General features: G+C 53.8%; 1 protein-coding gene across 1 annotated transcript in view; it reads right to left on the minus strand.

Annotated features, from left to right (window-relative positions):
* Positions 1 to 26,919, minus strand: part of CACNA1F (calcium voltage-gated channel subunit alpha1 F) — a 35,128-nt gene extending 8,209 nt beyond the window's left edge. The window contains exons 1-39 of the mRNA XM_085006968.1: positions 26,895 to 26,919; positions 24,804 to 25,053; positions 24,322 to 24,427; positions 23,939 to 24,078; positions 23,558 to 23,700; positions 23,294 to 23,446; positions 22,185 to 22,381; positions 21,962 to 22,065; positions 20,556 to 20,713; positions 19,872 to 19,964; positions 19,672 to 19,765; positions 19,485 to 19,511; positions 19,160 to 19,320; positions 17,493 to 17,718; positions 16,324 to 16,531; positions 16,121 to 16,241; positions 15,923 to 16,004; positions 13,509 to 13,551; positions 12,998 to 13,049; positions 11,638 to 11,797; positions 11,339 to 11,468; positions 10,415 to 10,474; positions 10,150 to 10,256; positions 9,979 to 10,066; positions 9,416 to 9,523; positions 9,264 to 9,316; positions 7,394 to 7,540; positions 6,257 to 6,458; positions 6,006 to 6,164; positions 5,073 to 5,183; positions 4,758 to 4,841; positions 3,932 to 3,952; positions 3,604 to 3,732; positions 3,186 to 3,251; positions 2,830 to 2,921; positions 1,053 to 1,212; positions 694 to 821; positions 372 to 468; positions 82 to 184 (exon numbers count right to left, since the gene is read on the minus strand). Of these exons, the coding sequence (XP_084863094.1) occupies positions 82 to 184; positions 372 to 468; positions 694 to 821; positions 1,053 to 1,212; positions 2,830 to 2,921; positions 3,186 to 3,251; positions 3,604 to 3,732; positions 3,932 to 3,952; positions 4,758 to 4,841; positions 5,073 to 5,183; positions 6,006 to 6,164; positions 6,257 to 6,458; positions 7,394 to 7,540; positions 9,264 to 9,316; positions 9,416 to 9,523; positions 9,979 to 10,066; positions 10,150 to 10,256; positions 10,415 to 10,474; positions 11,339 to 11,468; positions 11,638 to 11,797; positions 12,998 to 13,049; positions 13,509 to 13,551; positions 15,923 to 16,004; positions 16,121 to 16,241; positions 16,324 to 16,531; positions 17,493 to 17,718; positions 19,160 to 19,320; positions 19,485 to 19,511; positions 19,672 to 19,765; positions 19,872 to 19,964; positions 20,556 to 20,713; positions 21,962 to 22,065; positions 22,185 to 22,381; positions 23,294 to 23,446; positions 23,558 to 23,700; positions 23,939 to 24,078; positions 24,322 to 24,427; positions 24,804 to 25,053; positions 26,895 to 26,919 (4,588 nt within the window). The remainder of the gene's footprint in view (positions 1 to 81; positions 185 to 371; positions 469 to 693; positions 822 to 1,052; positions 1,213 to 2,829; positions 2,922 to 3,185; positions 3,252 to 3,603; positions 3,733 to 3,931; positions 3,953 to 4,757; positions 4,842 to 5,072; positions 5,184 to 6,005; positions 6,165 to 6,256; positions 6,459 to 7,393; positions 7,541 to 9,263; positions 9,317 to 9,415; positions 9,524 to 9,978; positions 10,067 to 10,149; positions 10,257 to 10,414; positions 10,475 to 11,338; positions 11,469 to 11,637; positions 11,798 to 12,997; positions 13,050 to 13,508; positions 13,552 to 15,922; positions 16,005 to 16,120; positions 16,242 to 16,323; positions 16,532 to 17,492; positions 17,719 to 19,159; positions 19,321 to 19,484; positions 19,512 to 19,671; positions 19,766 to 19,871; positions 19,965 to 20,555; positions 20,714 to 21,961; positions 22,066 to 22,184; positions 22,382 to 23,293; positions 23,447 to 23,557; positions 23,701 to 23,938; positions 24,079 to 24,321; positions 24,428 to 24,803; positions 25,054 to 26,894) is intronic.

The raw sequence follows: 26,919 nt of genomic DNA on the forward strand, positions 1-26,919 counted from the left end.
ACCCATCCCTTAGTTGATTTGCTCCTGGCATTTTCCCCAGGGACGTCCCACTCCGGCCCCTCCCCCTCCTCCCCCGCACACCTTCGGTCTTGATCTTCAGGGATGTCCGAACCAGGGCAAAGAGTGTGGCGTTGAATGTAACTGTCCCATCTGAGTTGAGAGGCATGTTCATCGCCACGAGTCTCTGCGCACATCGGGGACAGAAGACCCACTTTGGGCAAAGGCTGGGGATGCAGGCACGAATGCCCAAGGGCAGAAACCTTTGAGGATTGCCACCAAACACCCCTCCCCACCCAAGGCAAGGTTCCTGCCCACCCCCGCTGGTTCCTGCCCACGTCCTTTCAGAGGCGGTGGTGGGCAGGTGCACAGACCTTGCAGGCCACTCGGTGTGGGCATAGCTTCCCGAATCCCAGTGGGGGTTGGATGCGTCTCAGCAGGGCAACCACATCCAGGTGTTTGATGCGGCCTCTGGGGAAGGTGGGGGTGGACTGGGTTGGAGGTACCCCCTCGAGTCCTTTCTCAAGGCCCTACCAGATCATCCCTCCCTTCCCCCTCCAACACCCCCAGAGCCTGCCAGGGAAGGGCATCTACTGACTGGGTAACGAGAGGCACGGGTCAGGTTCTGGGGTTAGAGGACCATGTGAGGCAATGCACGATCCTCTGGAATCCCAGGGATGGGGTTAGAGGGCGTACTTGGCCCCAGGGTCATATTCAGACCAGATCCTCTTGAATTCATCAAGGTGATGGGGGCCCAGGATGGACCAGTCTCTGGTCAGATAATCAAAGTTGTCCATAATCACAGCCACAAAGAGGTTTATGATCTGTGGGCCAGCAAGTAGGGGAGGTTAGGCGAAGGGCACAGCAGGGTGTGGGGGTTGGTAGGAGGACGAAGGAAGCTTATATGGGCACCGAGTCCCAAGTCCCTGGTTTGATCTGGTCATCAGGCCAGCCCTGTCAACCACTCTGAAGATCTGGGGCCCTGCCCTCATCCCCAGACCCCAAAGGGCCAGCCCCCAGGGCAGTGGGGGTGGTTGCGGGGAAATGGTCCTTACCAGGAAGGCACAGAGCATGAAGAAGCTGATAAAATAGGCGATGGCAAAATTGCTACCACAGCTAAACTCCTCACCAGGGCCATAGTCAGATTCGGGGTCACACCGGCTCCCAGGAAGGCTGGCAAGCATTATCTCCTGCCATGCCTCACCAGTAGCACACCTAGGGGTCATACAGGGGTGCCATCGTGGAGTGGAGGCTATAAAGTCATGACAAAGGACATTATGGGGGCTGGGAGGGTGAGGAGATGACCTGCTTCTTGCCAGGGGCTACACCTGGCAAAGATAGCATTTCAAGATTTTTTTTTTTTTTTTGTCTTTTTCTAGGGCCGCACCTGCAGCACATGGAGGTTCCCAGGCTAGGGGTCTAATCGGAGCTGTAGCCGCTGGCCTACACCACAGCCACAGCCACACGGGATCTGAGCTGCGTCTACGACCTATACCACAGATCATGGCAATGCCGGATCCTTAACCCACTGAGAGAGGCCAGGAATTGAACCCGAAACCTCATGGGTCCTGGTCAGATTTGTTAACCACTAAGCCATGATAAGAACTCCACATTTCAATATTTTAAAAGCTGGCATGTGGAATTTCTGTCGTGGCTCAGTGGTTAACAAACGCAACTAGCATCCATGAGGATGTGTGTTCGATCCCTGGCCTCGCTCAGTGGGTTAAGGATCTGGCATTGCCGTGAGCTGTGGTGTAGGTCATGGACGTGACCTGGATCCCACGTGGCTGTGGCTGTGGCATAGGCCAGTGGCTATAGCTCTGATTGGACCCCTAGCCTGGGAGCCTCCATATGCCACGGGTGTGGGCCTAAAAAGACAAAAGACAAAAGACAAAAAAAAAAAAAAAAAAGCTGGTATGACCGTGTTGATGATAGTAATGTTTGAGTTTTATAGATGGGATGTTGAGCCCTATGAAAGGGATACATCTTGCAGCCAGAAAAAGGATGGCTGAAGATAGAATATTCTTTTGTCTTTTTCTCTTTTTTTGGGGTCTTTTTCCAGGGCTCTACCCACGGCATATGGAGGTTCCCAGGCTAGGAGTCCAATCGGAGCTGTAGCCACCGGCCTACACCACAGCCACAGCCATTCGGGATCTGAGCCGCGTCTGCGACCTACACCACAGCTCACGGCAATGCCGGATCCTTAACCCACTGAGCCAGGTCAGGGATCGAACCCGCCACCTCATGATTCCTAGTCGGATTTGTTAACCACTGAGCCATGATGGGAACTCCAAGGATAGAATATTCTGAAAGAACACAGCCAGAAAATGTCTCAGGCAATATGGCACTGCATGCTTTTTTTTTTTTTTTAGGGCCAAACCCATGGCATTTGGAAGTTCCCAGGCTAGGAGTCGAATCGGAGCTGCAGCTGCCAGCCTACACCACAGCTCACGGCAATGCTGGATCCTTAACCCACTGAGCAAGGCCAGGGATCAAACCCACACCCTCATGGATACTAGTCGGGTTCTTAACCACTAAGCCAGGACAGGAGCTCTATATACCAGCTTTTAAAATATTGAAATGCTATCTTTGCTGGGTGAAGCCCCTGGCAAGAAGCAGGTCATCTCGTCACCCTCACCAGCCCCCATAATGTCACCAGCCCCATGGATACTTGTCAGGTTAGTAACCCACTGAGCCATGGTGGGAACTCCCTAGAGCCCCACGCTGCCCTATTATTTCCTCAGCTCAGGCACTGTGGAACACAGAGAGGATGTGTGGGCACCCAAGAGCATGCTGGGGATCGAAGTAGCAGGGGAGAAGGACATAGGTCACCTGAACAAAAGCAGAACAGCCTGTGGAAAGGTCTGGAAATTGTTGTTTCGGTTGATTTGTGTGCCATCCTGAAGAGCCACTTTGCCGAACATCTGTGGGCACATGGAGCTGTGTCAGAGGGGTGAACCTGTGCCTCTCCAGGTTCCTCCCCATTTCATAACATCTATCACCCAGAGGAGCCTCACAACACTGACAGGTAGGCATGGCTGACCCCATTTCACAGACGTATGGACTGACTCAGGGTCATCCAGCTTGTCTGAGTGTCTGTCTTTCCACCTCTACTTTGGGTGCATTTCCTACCTAACCCCATTCAGCAGAGGAGGGCCTGAGGGATGCTCCCTAGGGTCCCTACTTGCCTGCATCCCAATGACTGCATAAATGAAGAATATCATTGCGATGAGAAGAGCCACATAGGGCAAGGCCTATGGGGGTGGAGAGGAGGATAGATATTCAGGTCCAGGCAGAGAACTGTCAGCCCCAGAATGCACTGCTCTCTCAAGCCTGGGCCGGTGAAGAGCTGTGGTCCATTCCCAAAGTGCCCATGACTTGCCAAGTTCTCCCAAACGTGGGCATAGTATTATATACAATAGAGTAAGGTCAACAAGGCCAAGACATGTTGGGAATTGAAAGCCCAGAAACGAGAGAAAACTGGAAATGATAAGATGTGGATGGGTATGGCATGCTGGAAGATGTAGTTCTGGGGGTGGTAGAAGGAGACACTAAGAGGTATGAGGTGGGGGTGAGGGGTGGACAAAGGAGTAGAGGGGGGTTTACCTGAAAGGACTTGATGAATGTCCAGAGTAACGTGCGAATCCCTTCCCCCTTACTGAGAAGCTTGACCAGCCGCATGACTCGGAAGAGGCGAAAGAAGGTGATGGAAATGCGGGAACTATCCTCAGAACTCTGGGGTTGGGTGGGTATGCTCAGTCCACATTTGCTCCCAGCCACTTCCCTGTCTCATGCTTTGTACCCCCCCCCACTGCCCCCAAATCCCTCAGAACCCAGGCCCCAGGGTGGTCAGGGAGCATTTCTAAGGAAGAAAGGAAAGGGGGGTAGGGGAGGAAAGAAGCAGAGAGTCCCTGTTGTAAGGTGAGGGGGCTACCTCGCCAAGGTGGCCACCGTTCTGAGGGGGATATTGCCAAAACAGAAGTGATGGAAGAGTTGATGAGATCACAGGCCCAAATGAACAAGGGGAGGAACGATGGAGCAGATGGAGGGGGACAGTGAATGGTAGAGTTATCATCCAAGGGATGATGAGGAAGGGTATGGATCAGGATAGATGAGGCAAATGTTGGTAATGAGAGTCATAGGGAGAGGAGAGGGCACAGGAGATGATGGAGGAGAGATATTGGAGTCAGTGGAGGAAATGATGGAGCCAGTGGTTTCGTGAAGATGAGAGAACCGATGGAGGACCAAATGGAGAAGCCATTGATGGAGATATGGAACCAGCAGCATTGTCCATTGAGAACATGTAGTACCCAATGAAGGAGATGATGGAGTCAACGGTGCAGTCAGTGTTGATGAAGACCCAGGGTTGGAGACGATGGTGTCGGTGGAGGAACCAAAGCCAATGAAGGAGTCAGAAGAGGTGATGGAGCCAAAGGAGCAGTTGGTATAGATGATGGGGCCCATGGAGGAGGATGAAGAGGCAATGAAGGAAATGATAAGAAATAATAGGAGAGTCATTTTAGGAGATGGTGGAGCCAGAGGATACCTTGCAAATGAATGAGGGGGAACTGGTAGAAGGGGGCTTTGGCTGAACCCAACAGAGACTCAGAAGGGATAGAGTTAGAGGAAGGAGCTCTGAGTCTCCAGGAGTGGGGTGGATGTGAGTGGGAACCACCTACATGTGTGAAAGAAATCCCTGGGGCTGAGGTGGGGGAAGGTGGTTAGAGGGAGAGTGGGTTAGTGAAGAGGCCAGTTCTTACGTTGACTTCAGTAACAGCAATGTCCACTACGCTGCCCACCACGATAAGAGCATCAAATGTGTTCCAGGCATCAGTAAAGTAATGCTGTAAATGGGAGGAAAGGAGTGCCCTGTCTTCTCAGAGCTAGCAAGCTAGGCTATGGGTCCAGGAGTTGGGGTGGGGACCACTGGGGAGGCAGGGCCTGGCTCAGACCACAGGATAGGGCTGCATCCTGAAGGTCCCTCTCCTCTCCCATGATTTCCTGGTTGCTGTTCCCGCCCCCAAACTCTGCAATGAGCTCCACCCTAAGGAATAGGTCCCAGGCTGGAGAGGTACCTTGGGTTTGAAGGCGATGATTTTGAGCACCATCTCAACAGTGAAGAGGCCAGTGAAGACCATGTTGAGGATGTCCATGGCATAGTTGAAGGGAGCAGTCTGCTCATAGTGCTGGGGGAGAAACTCAGGTGTGGGGAATGTCCTGAAGCTGAGGCGACCCCTCCCCACCAAAGATTCTCTAGCTTGGACTGAGGTGAGTCTGAGCATGTGATAGCATTATGAGTTGGCCCAACCTCTCACACTCTCTGTCTCCCATTATGGATATTTAAAAGCCCAGTTCTTGAGTTCCTAATTTTCCTTGCAGCTAGTACTGACCAATGAGGCAGAAACATAAGTCTGCTGCTCCTTGGGCAGCTTCTGTGAAAAATATTTTTGGTTTCCAATAAAAGGCTCAAACAAAGAAAGTCCCTTGGTGTAGCCTTCCCTCCTTTTTTCCTGCCTTGAATGTGGTTTTGATGCCTGGAGCTGTGGCAGCCACTTTGTGACCATGAAGCAACAATCATGCGAATGAAGCCAACTTGCTAAGAATAGTGGAGCAGAAAGACAGATCCAAGATCCCTGATGAGCAATGAGCAAATAACCTACCTCTGTACTGCTTGTTATATGAGGTAACTATCATATGTCATTGACTCCAGGATGCACATATTTTCACATTTTAGAATCTCTGAAATTGAGGTGCATCTCACAGTCAGTGGCAATTTACGACTGCCCCCTGCTGATTTTTTTCATATTCTTCCATCTCTGAAATCAGGAGGCAACTTATGATTATTGGCCTTAGATTTAAAGAAATATGGCAGATGCCTTTAACGCTTACGTCTATGTCAGTTGTGGTTTAGTTACTTGCAGCCTAAAGAATTCCTGATGGGTCCCAAGGAGGTGTGTGGACAAAATAGGGTCAGGTGTACGAAAGGGGTCAGGGTGGGGTGTTCAGACCTGCATGGCTAGAGCAACCGTGTTGAGCAGGATGAGCAGGAACATGAGATACTCGAAGGCAGCAGAGTTCACAGAGGCCCACACGCGATACTGATGTGGGTTCTTGGGGATGTAGCGGCGGAGTGGCTGGGCCTTGAGGGCATACTCTACGCATTGGCGCTGCATATGGGTACGAGGCAAGCGTGAGTGGTGGGGTCCCCAGGCAAGAGGGTGGGTGGGTGGGGGTTGGAGCTTCGGGGCTCAGGGGTCACCTGGTTCTTGTCTAGCTCACAGTCTTGGTATTCCTGCTCGCCCTGGGCACGGAAGGTGATGATGACGAAGCCCACAAAGATGTTCATCATGAAGAAGGCAATGATGATGATATAGACAATGAAGAACACTGAGATCTCCACGTGGTAGTTGTAGATGGGGCCCTTGTCCTCTGCATGTGCATCAATGGCCTTGTAGAGCAGCCTGAGGAGCCAGTGGGGGCAAGCGAGGGGGTATTCCAGACCTCTCACACCTGCCCCCAGAGATCTTAGACACCCCCAGAATTTTCCCCAAAGATCCCCAAATCCACCTGAGACCTCCACACCTACCTCAAGAGATCCCCATCAGGCCCTCAAAGACCTCCAAATCCCTTACATTCCCAGAGACCCTCTGTTCTCCTCCAGCCATCCTGAAATTCCCAGGCAGCTCCCTGGAAGTCCCCTGAGATCTCTAACTCTCCCATCCCATCAACTTGAATTCCTTGCTCCATCACTCCCAAATGTCTTCAGCTGGTACTCTCAAAGATGTGGGCAGCCGTCTGCAAATCCCTGAATCTCCAGCTCCATCTCCTCTGAGACCTCCACCCAGTCCTCCTAGACGTCCATCTATTTTTTTTTTTTTTGGTCTTTTTGTCTTTTTAGGGCCACACCCGTGGCATATGGAGGTTCCCAGGCTAGGGGTCAAATCAGAGCTGTAGCCACCAGCCTACACCAGAGCCACAGAAATGCCAGATTCGAGCCGCTTTTGCGACCTACACCACAGCTCACGGCAACTCCGGATCCTTGACCCACTGAGCGAGGCCAGGGATCCAACCCGCCACCTCATGGTTCCTAGTCGGATTCCTTAACCACTGAGCCACGACGGGAACTCCTAGACTTCCATCTATTACCTCAGAGACCTCGACCCAATTCTTGGAGGCTCCCCAACCCAGGTCACCAAAGCACCCCCAGCCAACTTCTGGGAGAGATCCCCACCTAGTCCTCTGATACACCCACCCGTCCCCAGAGACCCCTATCCAGTCTCCAGAGACCTTGGTCACATCCCAAGATACCCTTCCACCCATCCTCAGGATAACCCAAACCAATCCTCTAGCGACTCCTGCCCAGTCCCCTGCCCATCCCCGGGGCCCTTGCCCTCACGCAGGCCAGCCTTCGAAGGTGGAGACCGTGAACAGGGCCATCATGGCTGAAAGGACATTGTCAAAGTTGAAATCGCTGTTGACCCAGAGCCGCTCCCGGACCAGGGGCCGTGACACATCTCCATCGGGGTACACCAGGAAGGAGCCCCTGTGGATGTTGCAGACATGCGGGGTGGGTGAGGAGGGGTGGGGAGCTGAGGAAAGGGGACTGGTTGTCTCCGGTATGGGCATAGTGGTGGAGGGCATCGTGATGGAGCTAGAGAGCCTGGGTTCCAATCCTGCCCTTCCATTTACTGGCCGGGTGACCTTGGGCATTTAATCTTTGTGCTTCAGGGTTTTTTTTTTTTCCATTTATGAAATAAGGATAATGACAGAATGCATTTCCTGCCTTGTTATAGGGATGAATTTTTTTCTGTCTTTTTGTCTTTTTAGGGCCGCACCCACAGCATATGGAGGTTCCCAGGCTAGGGGTCCAATCGGAGCTGCAACCTCTGGGCTAAGGCCACAGCCACAGAAACTTGGGATTTGAGCCGTGTCTGTTACCTACACCACAGCTCACGGCAAAGTCGGATCCTCAACCCACTGAGTGAGGCCAGGGATTGAACCCGCATCCTCATGGTGCTAGTCAGGTTCGTTAACTGCTGAGCCACGATGGGAACTCCTATAAGGATCAACTTTATCGGTCATTGAGAATGGTGTCTGGCACATTGTTGGTACCATATATGTTAGCTAGCATCAGCATCCGCATCATCATTGCCCTCCAGGAAAACGTAATGCCTTTATTTATTTATTTATTTATTTATCTATTATTTGGTTTTTCTGGGCCACACCCTCGGCACATGGAGGTTCCCAGGCTAGGGGTTGAATCAGAGCTATAGCTGCTGGTCTATACCACAGCCACAGCAATGCCAGATCCGAGCCGATCTGTGACCTATAGCAAGGCTCACGGCAACGCTGGATCCTTAACCCACTGAGTGAGGTCAGAGACCAAACCAGTGTCCTCTTCGATACTAGTTGGGTTCCATACTGCTGAGCCACAATGGGCATTTCCGAAAAAGTAATGCTAATAAAAGCCAACATTTACCAGCACCAAGCATATGCCAGGCACTGAGCTAGGCTTTATAGGTAGTAATTTTACATTGTAGTATGTGCTCCGTGTAGTAACTCATTTACTCCTCCCAACAACTTTGCAAGGTCCACACTCTTTTTACCCCCTTTTTTCTTTTTGTCTTTTTAGGGCCGCACCCAAGGTATGTGGAAGTTCCCAGGCTAGGGATCAAATCAGAGCTACAGCTGTTGGCCTACACCACAGCCACAGCAATGTCAGATCCTTAACCCACTGAATGAGGCCAGGGATCGAACCCGCAACCTCGTGGTTCCTAGTCGGATTGTTTCCGCTGTGCCGTGACAGGAACTCCACCACCCACTTATCAACTGAGGAAAGTGGGGTTCAGCAAGGTGAAACATCTCTGGTCTCGAGAGATGAATTTCAACCAGGAACATCTGATTTCAGTTAACTATTACCCTCTACAGGCATCTCAAGATGGAAGCTGGGGACTTAGTGGGTGGGATGGGAATTTCTGGGGAGTCTGGAGTGTAGAGAGGGGGTTTGGGGAGGTATCAGGGGACCTATTAGGGACTGATGAGATTTGAGGTTCTTTGCAGTTCTTGGGAGAGTTCTGGGGGTGTATTTTGGGAACTTGAGAAATTCTGGCGTCTTGGGGGGCGGGGCTTGATAAAATCTAGGGGGTTCTACAGTTCTTGGGCGAAAGCTCTAGGGGGTTTTGGAGGCCTGGGTGACATCTAGGGGCCTCTTGGGACTTTTGGGAGAGGTCCTGGGCTCCGTGGAGGGCGGGGTTTCGGGCACTCACTTGCATTCTTGGGGTGTGTGTTTGGCCTCATCGGTGCAACTGTAGAATTTCCCCTGCAGGAAGGATATTTGTCAAGCAGCACGCTGTTCATCCCCCTGCCCCCACCCCGGCCTTGACTCATGCCTGGGCCTCCCGCCAGGGTTTCCTCCTACCTTGAAGAGCTGCACGCCAATGCAGGCGAACATGAATTGCAGGAGTGTGGTCACGATCATGATATTCCCGATGGTCCTGATGGCTACGAACACACACTGCACCACGTGCTGCAGGCACCCACACATACGGCTCCTGGATACCGCCCGCAGGCCATGGCGGCCCCGGGGCAGGGACTCGGGGCAGGGACTCTGGGCAGGGAGAGCGCTCAGGGACTTGGATTGGGAATATGTGGTCTTGGCTGAGGGACTATGTGTGGTCAGGGACACGTGGTCATGGGGCAGGGGTGTGGGCACCAACCAGAAATAAGTGTTTGCCAGGCAGGGGTCTGTGGCCACATGTGACGTGGATCCCACAAGTGTGTGGCCTTTGCTAAAGAATGTGTGGTCACTTGTAAGGAACACGGGATCAGGCCACGTGGCCAGTGGTCAGGGGCCATGTGGTTATATATTGGATCTAAGCTCTGCGGTCATGCGTCACCGCACGTGGCCGATCTGATCTGGGATCCGGGCCCCCGGGGCGGGGCGGGGTCTGGGTCCTGAGGATTTGGGTGGAGCGGGGTTACCTTGAGTCCTTTGGCTCTGTTGATGGCTCGGAGGGGCCGCAGTACTCGGAGTACTCGCAGAATCTTCACCACCGAGATGGCGCTGGAGCTGGGGAGGGGGCAGTCCTCAGGCCATGGCCCGGGGCCTGGCTTTGGCTCTGGGAGGAATGGGGTGGGCAGGGCCTCACTCACTGGATGCCAAAGGAGATGAGGGACACGCTGACCACTAGCAGATCCAACAGATTGAACCAGCTACGGCAGAAGGAGCCACGGTGCAGGAAAGCCCCGAACACTGTCATCTGGGGGTGGGGTGGGAGAAGGACATCGGGTGAGATAGATCCCAGAGCCAGGGATAGAGAGGGGAGTTGGCGGTGGATACAGGAGAGGTGGGCTGCAGCGGGGTGGGGAGTAGGTTGGGACAACTGGGAGTATGATGAGGGGGGTGCCCACTAGTCACCTTCAGTAGAATCTCCACAGTGAAAATGGAGGTGAAGGCATAATCGAAGTACCCCAGAATCTGGGGAAAGAGAAAGAGCCATCGAGTCATGGCTGAGGGGGATCCTAGGTGTGGGTACGGCTCACTAAGTTTTGCTGCGCCTCTCTTCCCCCCCTCCTCCCCTCCCTGTCTCTCTTTCTCTCTCTCTCATCACCATCAAAGATTTCTCTACAAGGCAAAAAAGCCTTGGCCATCAGAAGGACAAAGCCTGAGGAGTTCCCACTGTGGCTCAGCAGGTTACGAACTCAACTAGTATCCATGAGGATGAGGGTTCGATCCCTGGCCCTGCTCAGAGGGTTAAGGATCTGGTGTTGCCGTGAGCGCAGCGTAGGTCACAGATGCGGCTCAGATCACATGTTGCTAGGAACTGTGGCGTAGGCCGGCAGCTGTAGCTCTGATTCGACCCCTAGCCTGGAAACTTCCATGTGCCACAGGTGCAGCCTTAAGAAAGCAAAAAATAAGAAGGAGCAGGAGCTGGAGCAGAAGCAGAAGAACAAGAAAAAGAAGAAGAAGAATGGGGACGGGAGGAGGGGGAGAGGGAGGGGGGAGGAGGGGGAGGGGATGGGGGGAGGAAGAAGAAGAAGAAGAAGAAGAAGAAAGGAAGACAAAGCTTGAGATTTGGGCTCCTCTGCCTTTACCCAGCTACATGGGTATCCTTCCTCTGTTCAACCTCTGAGCACAGACAGCTTCCTCCTCGGCCAGATACTGACCACCTCCCCAAGCGTGTTGCACACACAGTAAAGGCTTGCGCTGCAGCAGCTGCCCTTATCGCGCCTCTCTCTCTCTGCCCGACTAGGGGTCTTCTCCCTGCATCCACCCTGGCCCAGCCTGTGCCCAGTCGGACACCCCTGGGAGTGTCCCCCAAGCCCCTAGCCCAAAACTCACATGGTTGCGGAAAGAGTGGGCTCGGATGGGGTCCTCAGCGGCCAGGGACACACTGCTGAGGATGATGAACACCAGGATGAGATTGGTGAAGACGTGATGGTGGATGAGGGTGTGGCAGGCCTTCCTCAGCCTGGGGAGTGGACAATGGGCCATGGTCAGAACTCGGGGCCACAGAGTGGACCCAGGGAGCCCAAGGATACATCATGGGCCCTGTGGCATCAGGCCATGCCCCCCACCCTGGATCTCCCCGCCGACCCCAGCACCTCATGCGCCCCCCCCCCCATATTCCCAGCACTCACGGGTTGGTTTGGCTGAGGCAGAAGAAGGCGCTGCCCTCAGGGATGGGTACCACCTTCTCCTTGGGTACAACTTCCTGCAGGAGTTCCACATGTCCTGCACCCCCTTCCTCCTCTTCCTCTTCCTCCTCCTCCTCCTCCTCTTCTTCCTCTTCCTCCATGCCTGGCAGCCGTAGATCCAAAGAGGGAGAAGTAACTGAGAAAATGCATAGGAGTTCCCGTCGTGGCTCAGTGGTTAATGAATCCGACTAGGAACCATGAGGTGGCGGGTTCGATTCCTGGACTCGCTCAGTGGGTGAAGGATCCGGCGTTGCCGGGAACTGTGGTGTAGGTCACAGACGCGGCTCCGATCCCGTGTTGCTGTGGCTGTGGCATAGGACGGCGGCAACAGCTCCGATTAGACCCCTAGCCTGGGAATCTACATCGGCCACGGGAGCAGCCCAAGATAATGGCAAAAAAACCAAAGGGGAAAAAAAAAAGAAAATGCATATAAAGCCCCTAGAACAGGGCTTGTCAAATGGTAAATTCTCATCTCCCTCTAGAATGTCAGCTCCTCAGAGAAGAGTTTAGTCTCTTTTGCTCACTGTTGTGTCCTCAGCACTAGAACAGGGCCTGGGCCACAGTAGGGACTCAATCAATGTGTGTTGCATGACCACCGCCGTCCTCACAGTCATAGATACACTATTTTATTATTTTATCTATTATTTTTTCTTTTTTTGGCCACACCCACAGCATATGGACGTTCCCTGGCCAGGGATCAAATCCAAGCTGCAGCTGCGACCTAGGCCACAGCTGCAGCAATGCTGGATCCTTAGCTCCCTGGGCCACAGTGGGAACTCTGATGCACTATTTTATTTATTTTATTTATTTATTTTATTTTTATTTTTTTGCTTTTTAGGGCCATTCCTGCGGCACATGGAGGTTCCCAGGCCAGGGGTCGACTCGGAGCTACAGCTACCAGCCTACACCACAGCCACAGCAACGCCAGATCCAAGCCGCATCTGCCACCTACACCACAGCTCATGGCAATGCTGGATCCTTAACCCCCTGAGCGAGGCCAGGGATCAAACCTGCAACCTCATAGTTCCTAGTCGAATTCATTTCTGCTGCTCCATGACTGGAATTCCTGACACACTGTTTTATAATTAAAGGCTCTGAGAAGCTCTGCAGTAAAACACAACATCTGTTTCTCTTCTTTAATTTCAGTGTCACAAATGTTGCTGGCCACACACCAAGCCCATTATTTTCAAGATGATCTCCGAGAAGGCTGCTCCCCAGACTGGAGGGTCTCAGGGGTCAAGAGCTCTGCCTAGGTGATGTCCCCAAGGTCCCACACTTCCTCTGTCTGGCCCTGCCCACTTGCCTGCTCCCTCATTCTTTGCACCTTCCTCTTCCTCATTCTCCCCACCAGGCACCTGGGGACAGGAAGAGGGCAGTCAATGAAGTCATTCAGGAGACGCCAGGGGATGGACATGGGAGAGGCATGGAAGGGTCGCAATGAAGAAGGAATGAATAGTTCGAGGATGGGGGTTAAAGACACACACACATCAATGGAGTTCCTGTTGTGGCTCAGTGGTTAACGAATCCGACTAGGAACCATGAGGTTGTGGGTTCCATCCCTGGCCTTGCTCTGTGGGTGAAGGATCCGGCGTTGCCGTGAGCTGTGGTGTAGGTGGCAGATGTGGCTCGGATCCCACGTTGCTGTGGCTCTGGTGTAGGCCAGTGGCTACAGCTCCAATGAGACCCCTGGCCTTGGAACCTCCATATGCCGCAGGAGCGGCCCAAGAGAATGGCAAAAAAAAAAAAAAAAAAAAAGACACACACACATCGACAGGGATTGGGAGGTGGAGACGGCGCCCAGGCTCCTAACTCACCAATGCTCCATTCTCCTTTGGAGTTTCCTCTGTGCTCTTCTCCCTGTGCGGGGAGATTGGGGGGTGGGTAGTGACTGTTCAGCATCAAAGCAGATAGGTGAGGCTGAGCATTGCGGGGGGGGGTGGTGTCACTGCAGTCAGAACAGACCTTTCTTATTTTATTTTATTTTTATTTTTATTTTTTTTTGTCTTTTGTCTTTTTGTTGTTGTTGTTGTTATTGTTGCTATTTCTTGGGCCGCTCCCGCGGCATATGGAGGTTCCCAGGCTAGGGGTCGAATCGGAGCTGTCGCCACCGGCCTACGCCAGAGCCACAGCAACGCGGGATCCGAGCCGTGTCTGCAACCTACACCACAGCTCACGGCAACGCCGGATCGTTAACCCACTGAGCAAGGGCAGGGATCGAACCCGCAACCTCATGGTTCCTAGTCGGATTCGTTAACCACTGCGCCACGACGGGAACTCCTTATTTTATTTTTAAAACTTTATTTTTGGTCTCTTTTTGCCTTGTCTAGGTCCACTCCCGCGCATGGAGGTTCCCAGGCCAGGGGTCTCATTGGAGCTGTAACCACTGGCCTACACCAGAGCCACAGCAACGTGGGATCTGAGCTGAGTCTGCCACCTACACCACAGCTCACGGCAACGCCGGATCCTTCACCCACTGAGCAAGGCCAGGGATGGAACCCGCAACCCCATGGTTCCTAGTTGGGTTCGTTAACCACTGAGCCACGACGGGAACTCCAGAACAGACCTTCCTTAGATCCCATAGGACGTCTTTGCTTCCTCCCTTATCCCCATAGTCTAGTCTTACAGCAGCAGCAGGAGGAATCCTGTTAAATCCTAAGTCTGGGAGTTCCCTTTGTGGCTCAACTTTAAGTTAATGATCCCGACTAGCATCCATGAGGATGCAGATTTGAACCCTGGCCTCTCTCAGTGGGTTAAGGATCTGGCATTGCCCCGAGCTGTGGTGTAGGCTGCAGACGCAGCTCAGACCCCACATTGCTCTGGCTCTGGCATAGGCCAGCGGCTACAGCTCTGTTTGGGCCCCTAGCCTGGGAACCTCCATATGCTGGGGGTGTGGTCCTGAAGAGACAAAACAAACAAACAAATCCAAAGTCTGGCACATTCCTCCTCTGCTCACACCCCTCCCATGGCTCCCCCTCACTCAGAGCAAAACCCAAAGTCCTCACCATGGCCCAGGATGCCCTTGACCTGGCTTCCCTATTTCCCCCATTTGATATTAACCTCCTACCACTCTCCTTGCTCATGCCACTCCATGGCATCTGTGTTATCTGGCTGGTGGTTTTTTTTTTTTTTTTTTTTTTTTTTTTTTTGCTTTTAAGGGCCGCACCTGCGGCATATGGAGATTCCCAGGCTAGGGGTCAAATTGGAGCTGTAGCCACAGGCCTCCACCACAGCCACAGCCATGCTAGATCTGAGCCGCATCTGCAACCTACACCAAAGCTCACAGCCACGTTGGATCCTTAACCCACTGAGCGAGGCCAGGGATTGAACCCGCATCCTCATGGATATTAGTCAGGTTCATTACCACTGAGCCATGATGGGAACTCCCATGGAGGTTTTTTTTTTTTTTAATGTGCCAAGAGTATTATCACCTCAGGACCTTTGCACTTGCTGTCTTCTTGCCTTGAACACCCTTTCTCCAGATATTTGCATGGCTCATTTTCCCACTTCAATCAAGTCTCTCTATTCAACTGTTACCTCCTCTTAGAGGCCTTCCTTGATCACCTAACCAAAACAGCAATCTTTATTTCTCTCTAGTCTCTGATCCTGCTTTCTTTTCCTTCATTACATATTATTAACATATTTAATTAAATTATGTTATTATGTATTCATTTGTTTGTGTTTTGCTTGCCTTCGTCAACTAGAATGTCAGCTCCCCGAAGTCAAGGACTCTCTCTACCTTGACCCCTGCTGTCTCCTCAGCATCTAGAGCAGGGCCTGGTAAAAAATAGGTGCTCAATAAATGCATGTCACAGAGTTCCCGTCGTGGCGCAGTGGTTAACGAATCCGACTAGGAACCATGAGGTTGTGGGTTTGGTCCCTGGCCTTGCTCAGTGGGTGAAGGATCTGGTGTTGCCGTGAGCTGTGGTGTAGGTCGCAGATGTGGCTCCGATCCCGTGTTGCTATGGCTCTGGTTTAGGCTGGTGGCTACAGCTCTGATTTGACCCCTAGCCTGGGAACCTGCATATGCCACAAGAGCGGCCCTAGAAAAGGCAAAAAGACAAATAAACAAATAAATAAATGCATGTCACATGAATGAGGACGGGCGAGTTGGATCTGCAGATGTGGGTTGCCAGGGTGACCAAGGCATCTCTGGGGATGTGGGATGTGTGTGTGGGGGGTCTCAGACAGGGATCCCAGGGAGAGTCCTGGAGGCAGAGCCAGATCTCACCTGCCCTTGTCCTTGTCAGTGCCTGCATCTCCGCTGGCAAGGTTGTCCACAGCGATGGCAAGAAACACATTCAACAGGATGTCTGTGGTGAGCTCAGGCTACAAAGGATGGAGAAACAGCCTACCTGTGGAGTTCCCTGGTCCTCCTTCTCCTCCCTCAATCCTGCCACGATCCAGCCTCCCAAGGCTCTAAGGATACAGTTGCCGCAGATGAAGAGGATGATGAAATACACACACACCAGCATCCCAGGGAAGAAGGGGCCACCATAGGCCATGATACCATCATACATGACCACATTCCAGTCCTCACCCGTCAGGATCTGGGGGTGGGAGGTCACCGTGAAGCTCCCTGCAATCGTGGGCACCCCCACCCCCACCCGTCCCATGATCGCCAGGTCCCACCTGAAAGACAGTGAGGAGGGCTTGGGGGAAGGTGTCAAAGGTACTTCTCTTGGTGTGGGTCTGGTCGAAGTTGAACTTGCCCCCAAACAGCTGCATGCCAAGCAGGGAGAAGATGATGATAAAGAGGAAGAGGAGAAGTAGCAAGGATGCAATGGATTTCATTGAATTGAGCAGGGACGCCACTAAATTGCTCAGAGATGCCCAGTGCCTGCAGCAGAGATGGAAGGGTAGGGGTCGACATGTCCAATGGTGAGTCAGGAGCCAGGACGGGACTCCAGCTTGGGATGCACTGGGGCGAGTTGGGTTGGGATGAACTTGGACGTTAGCACTGGGGCGAGGTGAGAATAAGAAGTAAGGGGGAGGTTGTGTTTGGGACTATGGTTGGCGTTAGAGGTGCATGGGAGATGAGGTTAGTATGGAGGGTGTATGGAAATGGGTGAAACCAAAATTGGATTTCAGATGGGACCTGGGTCTGGGGTTGGAGTTAGGGATTGGAGCTGGGGCTAGGGTCGGGGAATATTTGGAGGTGTAGATGACTGAGTCGGGGATAAAGTTGTGATTGAAGGTGGAGATAGAGGAGAGGATGGATTGGGATGAGATCTAGACAGGGACTGGGGACGAGTTTGCCGTTGGAGATAGGCTGATGGTGATGGGTTTGGGATGTGCGCGTTGTGGTTAGTGATGGGGCTGGGGCTGGGAGTTAGGAATGAGGTTGGAGGTAGGCCTGGGCTTGGCCGTGGGTGTCAGGGGTGTAATTGGGCTTGTGGATGAGAAGCGCTTGCCGTTAGAGATGGGGTTACGGGTGGGGTGGGGGATGGGGTTTGGGGTGGAGATGAGTGTGGAGCTGAGTTTGGAGATGGGACTGGGAGTAATGTTCTGGCTGAACCCGAGGTGGAGGGAGGGGATGGAAGTGGAGTAGACACCCTCCCCAATGGACTTTAACTTGCACAAAGGCAGGAACGTGTGTCTGCTTCGATTCCTGGTGTTACCCTAGGGCTTAGAAGGGCGCCTTGTATGCAGTAGGCACTCGATGGATATTTGATTAATGAATGGTGATACAGATACAGTCGTCATTGGAGCTTGGGCGGTGCTGCTGGGACTGTGTTTGGGGCTCCAGTCCTCTCCCCCATCACACACACACACACACACACACACACACACACACACACCTGGTGACCTTGAAGATCCTGAGGAGACGCACACATCGGAGCACTGAGATGCCCAGGGGCTGCATGGCGCCCACCTCCACCAGGGTGGTCTCCAGGATGCCCCCACAGACCACGAAGCAGTCAAAGCGGTTGAAGAAGGAGGAGACATAGACAGAGGGCCCCAGACCATAGAGCTTGAGAAGCATCTCCACAGTGAATAGACAGAGCAACACTTTGTTGGCATACTCTGCAGAGAGAGGGGCAGGGGGTGACTGGGCTAGCCAGTTTCTGTGGTGACACGAGGGAGCTTGGGGCCATGGGATGATCTGGAGTAGCTAGTATTGGGTCAGGCACAGGCTGGTGATGTGTTTAGGATTAGGGATCAGGTGAGGGTTTGTTTGTTTGAGCTTTTTAGGGCCGCACCTGCGGCATATGGAAATTCCCAGGCTAGGGGTTGAATTGGAGATGCAGCCACCGGCCTACACCACAGCCACAGCAACGCCAGATCTGAGCCGCATCTGCAACCTACACCACAGCTCACAGCAATGCCGGATCCTTAACCCATGGAGCAAGGCCAGGGATCGAACCCGCAATCTCATGGATACTAGTCAGATTCGTTAGGATTTGTTACCGCTGAGCCACGACAGAAACTCTGGGATCGGGTGAGTTGATAAGTCCGAGTGGGAGAGGTTTTGAGAGGCTTCGAGCTGGGGCAAGAGGCAGAGCTAGGACGGACCTCGGCCAGCCTCTATGAATATAGAAAAACTCCAAGGGGAGGGTTAGAGCCCATGGTTTAGTTGGGAACGGGGCTGGTTTGAGGGTAGGGTTAGAAGTGTGTTCAGTATTCAGGCTGGGGGTCAAGATTAAAATGAATAACAGTAACATGTATAAAGTATTAGCTTTATGTGGGCTGGGCAATGCTGTAAGCATTTTTGACCTTAACTCATTTAATCCTCCCAACCACCCCGTGACGTGCATAACATTATTACTCCCATTTTGTAGATGGGGAAATTGAGGCACAGAGGGTTTTAACTTGTCCAGACAGTGTGGTGCTAAGAGCCTGGACTCTGGGGAGTTCCTGTTGTGGCTCAGCGGCAACAAACCCAACTAGGATCCATGAGGATGTGGGTTCAATCCCTGGCCTCCCTTAGTGGGTCAAGGATCTGATGCTGCCGTGTAGGTCTCAGATGAGGCTCAGATCTTGCGTGGCTGTGGCTGTGGTATAGGCTGGCAGCTGTAGCTCCGATTGGACCCCTCGCCTGGGAACTTCCATATGCCCGTGGGTGTGGCCCTTAAAAAAAGAAAAAAGAAACACACACACAGAAACAAAAGAGCCTGGACTCTGGAGCCAGACTGCTTGGGTTTGCCACTCACTGAGCCCTGGGATTAGGTACTTAACTCTTCAGCATCTTGGTGCTCAGGCACTAATTAAGCCTTTGGACTTCATTCACATAAAGCTGCAGTGATGGGAACGTGAGTACATGTAAAGGGCGGAACACAGCTTGAGGCACACGGGGCAAGAGCTGTGTTAAGTGTAAGCTACAAGGTAGGATGGGACCGGCTCAGGTTTCTGCATTTACCCGGGTGGGAGGGCGGGGTCTGGGGGGCGGGGCGGGGGGGGCACCTGAGAGATCCTGGATTGGAGCATCTGCAGTGGAAAGAATTAGGGCCTGGGGGGGCGCACGCACCCTGGATCTGGGTGAGCCATACAGGCTGCCCGTGGTGCTCCGAGGCGATAGTCAGCGTGTTGAGGAAGACCAGCAGCAGCACGGCCCAGTAGCAGGCCGTGGACTTGACAGCTCGCCGGCAGCTTGCCCGAAGGCCCCGGTTGGCTCTGCGGAGGCGGCGACTGCGGGGATGAGGAGCCCCCTGGCTGAGATCCCCTATCTAAGCCTGCCCTGGGTCGGGGGCGGGGCTCAGGTGGGGGAGCTCGGTGGTCATGGGGGTGGGGGTTGGAGGTGGGGGGCTCATGACGTCATGGGCTCCAGGAATCACACACATTCCCCAACTCACCAGACCCTGGTTTTCATGATCTTGTTCCTGGAAAAGAGGGGCATGGGAGGTGGGGCTGAGGGGCACTCAGCGGCTGGGGTTGGAGGTCAGGGCTGAGGTCAAGGTTTGAGGCTAAAGGAAGGACTGGGATCAGGGTCTGGACTGGCTTCTGGGCTGGGTCAGGAGTCAAGGGCTGGGGGCCCCTCACAGGCAGCGTGTACAGCTGGCCAGAGGCCCCTCTTCCTCTTCTTCATCCCCTGGGGTCTCTGCCATCGAACCAGTGTCACTGGCTGGGAGGCTGGCTGTGGGCAGGGCGGGAAGAGAGGTCAGCGCATGAAGACCCCAGGCTTCTGCCTTTGGTGTTCTCCTCTGCATCCCACCCCCTCCTCAACTGGGCTGGACCCCCACCGTGGCTGCTGGTGGAGTGTGTGGAGCGGGTGGAGTGACTGAACCAACGCAGCCGTCCTCGTCTCCTACTGATCAGCTCTGCCAGTTGGGGCCCTGTGGGGACAGGGAGGGTGGTTGTGGAGCACAGCTTGGGGTAAAGTTAGAGCCCTGCGTGTGTGTGGGGGGGGGGCGGGGGGTGTGTGTCGGGGGGGGAGGGGTTATTTGGGTTTTTCTTTTGGTCTTGCTTTTTAGGGCTGCGCCTGCAGTAAATGGAAGTTCCCAGGCGAGGGCTCCAATCGGAGCTGTAGCTGCCGGCCTACACCACAGCCACAGCAATGCGGGATCCGAGCCGCATCGGCGACCTACACCACAGCTCACAGCAATGCTGGAGCCTGAACCCACTGAGCGAGGCCAGGGACCGAACCTGTGTCCTCATGGTACTATTCAGGTTCATTACTGCTGAGCCACCATGGGAACTCCGGGGCGGGGGTTGTTATTTAGAGTTTTTCCGGGTACAGTCTGGGAAGGGTATCCTGGTCTGGGTTGTGTGTCCCAGGCCATAACTGGAGGCTGGGCCTAGAGCTTGCTGCAGGATGGGGCTGGATCTCAGGAGGGCAGCCCACATCTGAGGCTTGCATGGAGCAGGGAATGGGCCAGGTTGGGATTGCCTACGGTGGCCGGCCCGGCCCTCTTCAGCCACAGAACCAAAGTTGCCATCAGCTGAGGGATCGTCCACATCCAGCTCCTCCGCCTGTGTGATCCAGTCCAGGTAGCCCCGCAGGTCCTCCTCCAGCTGCTGCTTCTCCCGAAGCTTCTGGAAGTCCCCTCGTGCTTTTGCCTTCTCTCGCTCCTTGGAGAACTCCCTGAGGAAGGATAGAGGGTTAGGTGGGGGAAGCATCCTGGCCCCTTGCCTTCACCATCCCAGCCACACTCACCCCCTTGCTGTTCTTTGAATATGCTAAGCACGTTCTAGCTCTGGAGCCTTCTCCATGGCTGCTGCTCCCTTTGCTTGGAACATTATTCTTTTGTTTTGTTTTGTTTTGTTTTGTTTGTTCTTTTGTCTTTTTAGGGCCGCTCCTGAGGCATATGGAAGTTCCCAGGCTAGCCGGTCCAATTGGAGCTGTAGCCTCTGGCCTACACCACAGCCACAGCAACGCCAGATCCAAGTCGCACCTGCGACCTACACCACAGATCACACAAAGCTGGATGCTTAAGCCAAAGAGCCAGGGCAGGGATCGAACCCTCATCCTCGTGGATGCTAGCTGGGTTTGTTAACCAGTGAGCCACAATGGGAACTTCCCCTCTTTCTTTCTTTCCATAGCACACATTCCATGTAAGGTACTACAGGTATGTGTGTGTACCATACTTGTAGGTACACACACACACACACACACACACACACACACACACACATTTATTGTATATCTTGCTATTGTCTTTCTCTCCCCACCGGAATGTAACATCCAGGAAGGCAGAGTTTCCTCTTCTTTTTTTTTCTTTGCCAATAGAAGTTCCCAGGCTAGGGATTGAATCCAAGCCCCAGCAACAGCTGTGGCAATGCTAGATCCTTTAACCCATTGTGCTGGGCTAGGGAATAAAACCCGTACCTCTGCAGCAGCCTAAGCTGCTGCAGTCAGATTCTTAACCCACTGCACCACAGCAGGAACTCCACAAAAGCAGAAATTTGTGTCTCGCGCTCCACTTCTAAAACAGTGTCTCACGGAATCCCCGTTGTGGCTCAGCGGAAACAAATCTCACTAGCATCCATGAGGATGCAGGTTCAATCCCTGGCCTCACTCAGTGGCTTAAGGATCCAGTGTTGCCATGAGCTGTCGTGGATGTGGCTTGGATCCCACCTTGCTGTGGCTGTGGTGTAGGCCGGCGGCTACACCTCCGACTGGACCCATAGCCTGGAAACCTCCATGTGCCTAGGGTGCATCCCTCAAAACAAAACAAAACACCCCGTGCCTCATACATAGCAGATGCTCAGTGTTGATTGGATGAATGAAGGGGTATTTTAGACGGGTTTTGAAGGATGCCTAGCAGTTTGCCAGGAACAAAATATAGGGGCCGAGGGGCAGGAAGGCAGGGTAGGTGTCCAGGTTCCTCACCCACTCAGGACGCCAAGCACAAGGTTGAGGACGAAAAAGGATCCAAAGATGACGAGACTCACGAAATATACCCAGGGCAGCTCATACCCCATGGCATCCTGCATCTAGGGAGAGAGAGGTGGGGGGCATGTATCCTTCAGGGTACTGCAGATACTCCTTCCTGAGCGAGCGGAGGAAAGGCAGGTGCAGGAGGAAAGGACTGCATGCCCGCTGTCCACCTCACCCAGTAGAGCACGTCGGTCCAGCCTTCCATGGTGATGCACTGGAAGACCGTCAGCATGGCGAAGAAGAAGTTGTCGAAGTTGGTGATGCCTCCGTTGGGCCCTGCCCAGCGTCCACGGCACTCGGTCTGGTTCAGCGTGCAGGCTCGCCCTGATCCCGACGATGCACAGGGCGAGGGGTCCTCCTCCGCCTCTACGTCTGTAGGAAGACTAGAACTGTGGAACGCCAAGCACGCCCACCCATGGTCGTTGCCGCCTTGGAGGCCCACCCACCTGGGAAGCTGGGCTCAGGGTTCTTGATTCTTCTAAATCAAAGACAACCCTTAGCCCTTGACTCTGCTGGGTCAAGATTCTGAACCACCTGGGAAGCTGTGAGTCTCAACCACAGGGATCTGGGGTGTGGGATTGTAAATCTCAGGGCAGAATCTTGGGAATAACCATGAAGCGTGAGCCTGGGAGAGGAGCTTTGTGAATTTGAGAGGGTCTCTTAAAAAAAAAGGGTTGGGGGTATGGAGTTCCCGTCGTGGCTCAGTGGTTAACGAATCCGACTAGGAATCATGAGGTTGCAGGTTCGATCCCTGGCCTTGCTCAGTGGGTTAGGGATCTGGCATTGCCGTGAGCTGTGGTGTAGGTCGCAGACTCGGCTCGGATCCCACGTTGCTGTGGCTCTGGTGTAGGCCAGTGGCTATAGCTCCAATTCGACCCCTGGCCTGGGAACCTCCATGTGCCACGGGAGTGGCCCTGAAAAGGCAAAAAGACAAAAAAAAAAAAAAAAAAAGCGTTGGAGGCAAGGCTTGGGTTGGGGTCTGGATGAAAAAGGCCTGACTATATGGGACCAGTCCTGAAAGATGGCGCCTTAGGTGTGGGACAGGGCCTTGACCAGGGGATGGAATCTTGAGATAGGGCGGAGCTATTCGTTAGGGGAGGGGGTTGTGGTCTGGGATTGGAGGGCGGAGTCTTGAAGAGGGGGGAGGGGCTTGTTTGTCGGGGGAAGAGCCTGACCCTGGGGGCGGAGTCTTGTGCATTGGAGAGTGTTTCCGGGAGAAGAGGGTGGGGCTTAGGTGTCAGTGGAGGGGGCGTGGCCTGTCCCAGAACGGGTGGGCTTGCTGACCAGATCCCAGGAAGTAGCACGTCTTATGCATGCGTCCGAGGAACAGCTCGAGTCCAATGATGGCATAAATGATAATGACGAAGAGCACGAGAAGTGCGATGTGCAGCAGGGGCACCAGCGCCTTCATGATAGAATTGAGCACTATGTGCAGGCCTGTGGGGAGTGAGGAGTGAGCAAAGTAGGGGAGGGACCAGCCCAGCTACGCTCCGGATCCTGTCCATCACCTCCGAGCCCGGGACGGGGAGGGGGCGGCGTGCCACTCACTCGGGACCCCAGACACCAGCCTCAGTGGCCGCAGCACCCGAAACGCCCGCAACGCCTTCACATCGAAGCCCCCCGGCTTCCCTCCGGTATGCGGGGCATCCCCCGGGCGTCCGGACCCCTGCTCCAGCAGCACGCTGAACAGCCTGATGGGGCAGCAAGGGACAAAGAGGCGGCGGTCAGGCCTTGGGACCCCCCCCGCCCCCCACCCCCTTCCCCTCTTGGACAAGTACAAGTTCCTGTAACTGGAAGGGCAACTGGCTTAAAATATGTTCCCATTCCTGATTCTGGCTGCCTGGCAAGGGGGGGCAGTCTGAAGCAGGCGCTTCCCTGAGCCCCGAATCGCGCGGGCCTGGGGTGGGGGTGCCCCCCGCAGATGCGCACCCCACCACGACGATGATGAAGTCGAGCAGGTTCCAGCCGTTGCGGATGTAGGCGCTGGGGTGGAGCACCAGCCCGTAGGCCACGATCTTGAGCACGGTCTCCACCGTGAAAATCACCAAGAACACGTACTCTACCTGCTCCTGGGGGCGGAGCCGGGGGCGGGGCGGGAGATGGGGAAATTACCAGGGAGCGAGGTTTGACGTGGGTAGGGGAAGGGGACGGTAGCGGAGCGGGGCTGGGCAGGAGAGGGTCTTCTGGGTTAAGAGAGGGGCAGAGCCTGCCTGGAAGGCTTGAGGGGCCTCTCTCGTGGGTCTGTATCTAGCTGAGGGCAAGAGGTCTCTCCCCCCCGCCCCGCCCCCCGCGTGCCCCCCTACATGTCTCACCAGGTTGTGGTTGGCAGTGTTGGAGTCGTCCTCTGGGAAGGGGATATAGACCCCCAGGGCCACGCAGTTGGCAAAGATGGTCAGCAGGATGAGGATGTCGAAGGGTCTCAGGTGGGCACAGTCAAGGACCCAGGCAGAGTGGCCTCAGAACCCCACATTCCCTTGGGGCCCTCCCCACTCAATGCTGACCCTTGACCTTAAGGTGCCCAACCCTGACATTCCCAGCCCTTGTCCTGGCCAAGGCCTTGACTCTGACCCCCCTGGAAAGCTTAGCCATCCTCAACTCTTGCTGAGATTTAGTCCACCCCCACCCCGACCCCCATCGTGACCACCACTGTTCTCAACTTCCTCTTGATCCATTTCTTGACCCTTGATCCCCGGTGACCTCAGCCCTCTTCCATTTCAGCCCTGGCACAATCCTTGCCTCTTGGTACCCTGGGCGACCTTCACCCATGAGCCCTGCCCCTAGCCTTCCAGGATGCTTCCATTCCACGATGCTGATGCAGGAGCGCCTCAGGGGGTTAGCCAGGGTGAGGCAGAAGAGTGCCCGGGGTGACCGCTGGGCACTGGCTACTGCCACTGTCTTGTGCTTACTGTGCTGAGTTCTTCGCTTAGGGGTCCCCGGGCCGGATGCTCCACCAATTTCACCACCTGTTGCCGGGGGCCCAGGGCATAGCCCCCATTCGGGCCCAGGGCCTGTCCCATTGGCTGGACTGGGCTCTGGGGTGGTATCTGTGTGAAAAAACCAAGTCGGAGGTGGGCAGTGGGGGACAAACCTGATCCTGATCCTCTGTCTGAGGGAAGGAGAGAGGAGAATGTAAAATTAGGGAGAGCTGAGGGTACTTGAGTTAAGGATTGGGGAAGAAGAGTTGGTATTGGAATGGATTGAGTGTAGAGTTAGAATTTATAGGAGAGCGAGGGCAAGATTTTGTTTCTAATTGAAGTAGGGTTTGGTGTTAGATGTGGGGGGGTAGAGCTTAAGCTGGCATGGGGTAGGATTAAATTTACAGCTGGAAGCAAATTTAGGGTTACATTTGAGTGGTAGATTTGGGGTGGGGTTTAATTACAGGTGGGAGTGCACTGTGCCGGAGATAGGATTTAGGGTTAGGACTGGATATTTGAATGAGTTGGGATTAGAATTGGGATCAAGGAGTTCCCATCGTTGCACAGTGGTTAACAAATCCGACTAGGAACCATGAGGTTGTGGGTTCGATCCCTGGCCTCGCTCAGTGGGTTAAGGATCCGGCGTTGCCGGGAGCTGTGGTGTAGGTCGCAGACGCGGCTCAGATCCTGCGTTGCTGTGGCTCTGGCATAGGCCGGTGGCTACAGCTCTGATTAGACCCCTAGCCTGGGAACCTCCATGTGCCGCGGGAGTGGCCCTGGAAAAGGCAAAAAGACAAAAACAAAACAAACAAAAAGAAGAATTGGGATCAAAGATTAGGGTTTAAATTGAGTTTGAGTGGGATCTGAGTTGTCCATTGGGGTCTTCTGATAAAGCCCTTCCCAATTCCCATGGACTTGTTTCAGGCTCTGAGAGGCAGTGGGTTGGCCTGGTTGAGACACCCAGCTTTGGGAGTTCCTGTTGTGGCACATCGGAAATGAATCTGACTAGTAAACATGAGGACACAGGTTCGATCCATTCAGTGGGTTAAGGATCTGGCTTTGCTGTGAAGTGTGGTGTAGACTGGCAGCTGCAGCTCCCATTTGACCCCTAGCCTGGGAACCTCCATATGCTGTGGGTACGACCCTAAAAAGACCGAAAAAAAAAAAAAAAAAAAAGATGCCCAGCTTTGGAGGAAACAAAGCTGTCTGAGTTTAAATCCTGGCTCTTCTTGGTAGCTGTGTGTGGCCTTGAGCAAATTATGTAACCTCTCTGAGCTTCAATTTCCTTATCTGTATAATGAGATGACAAAAAGAGTGCCTACAGGGTTGTTGTGAGAATTAAATGAGCTCAGCATTTAAAGAATGTCTGAGACATGGAATTATTCCCATTTTGCTGGTAGGAAATTGATGCAGAAAGAGAGGTTAAGTGATTTGATGAAGCAGCTGAATTGGGAGTCCAACCCAGGCAGCCTCTGACTCTAAGCCTTCGTGACTTACTAACTACTACCATTAAGTGTGTATTCTCTCTCTCTGGTCCTTAAAAATGGGTCTGCAGTCTTTCCGGAAAGTCAGAGACCCACTTTGATATCCAGGGGTTGGGGTTGAGTTTCAGTTACTTTAGAGCTCATGGTAAGGTCTGAATCCATGTGGGGGTTTGGAGTCTACCAGGGGTTGTCCTCTAGTAGGTAAAGTCTGTGTTAGGATTAAGCTTAGGGGTTGGCACTGGTGTTGAAATTGGGGTGGGCACTGGGACAGGGGATCAGGGCCAGGATTGGAGTTGGATTTCAGTTGGGATCTAAGGCTGTCTTTGGGGCTGGCTGGGATGGGAACAGGGTGATGTAGTTCTGTTCCCCTAAAGGCTCTCCAGGGGTGGGGTGTCCTTCTGGGTAGTGGGTGGGTCAGAGGGGCTGAGGATGGAGCAGAGCCCAGGCTGGTTCCAAGGGTCTGCAGGGGTGGAAGGCTGCTCTCACCTTTCCCGCCTTCAGATGCCGACAT

This window comes from Sus scrofa, chromosome X, assembly GCF_054392235.1.
Source record: "Sus scrofa isolate SSC_HxYL_T2T_F1_AM1 chromosome X, Sscrofa_HxYL_maternal_Yorkshire_Landrace_v2.0, whole genome shotgun sequence".
NCBI lineage: Eukaryota > Metazoa > Chordata > Mammalia > Artiodactyla > Suidae > Sus > Sus scrofa.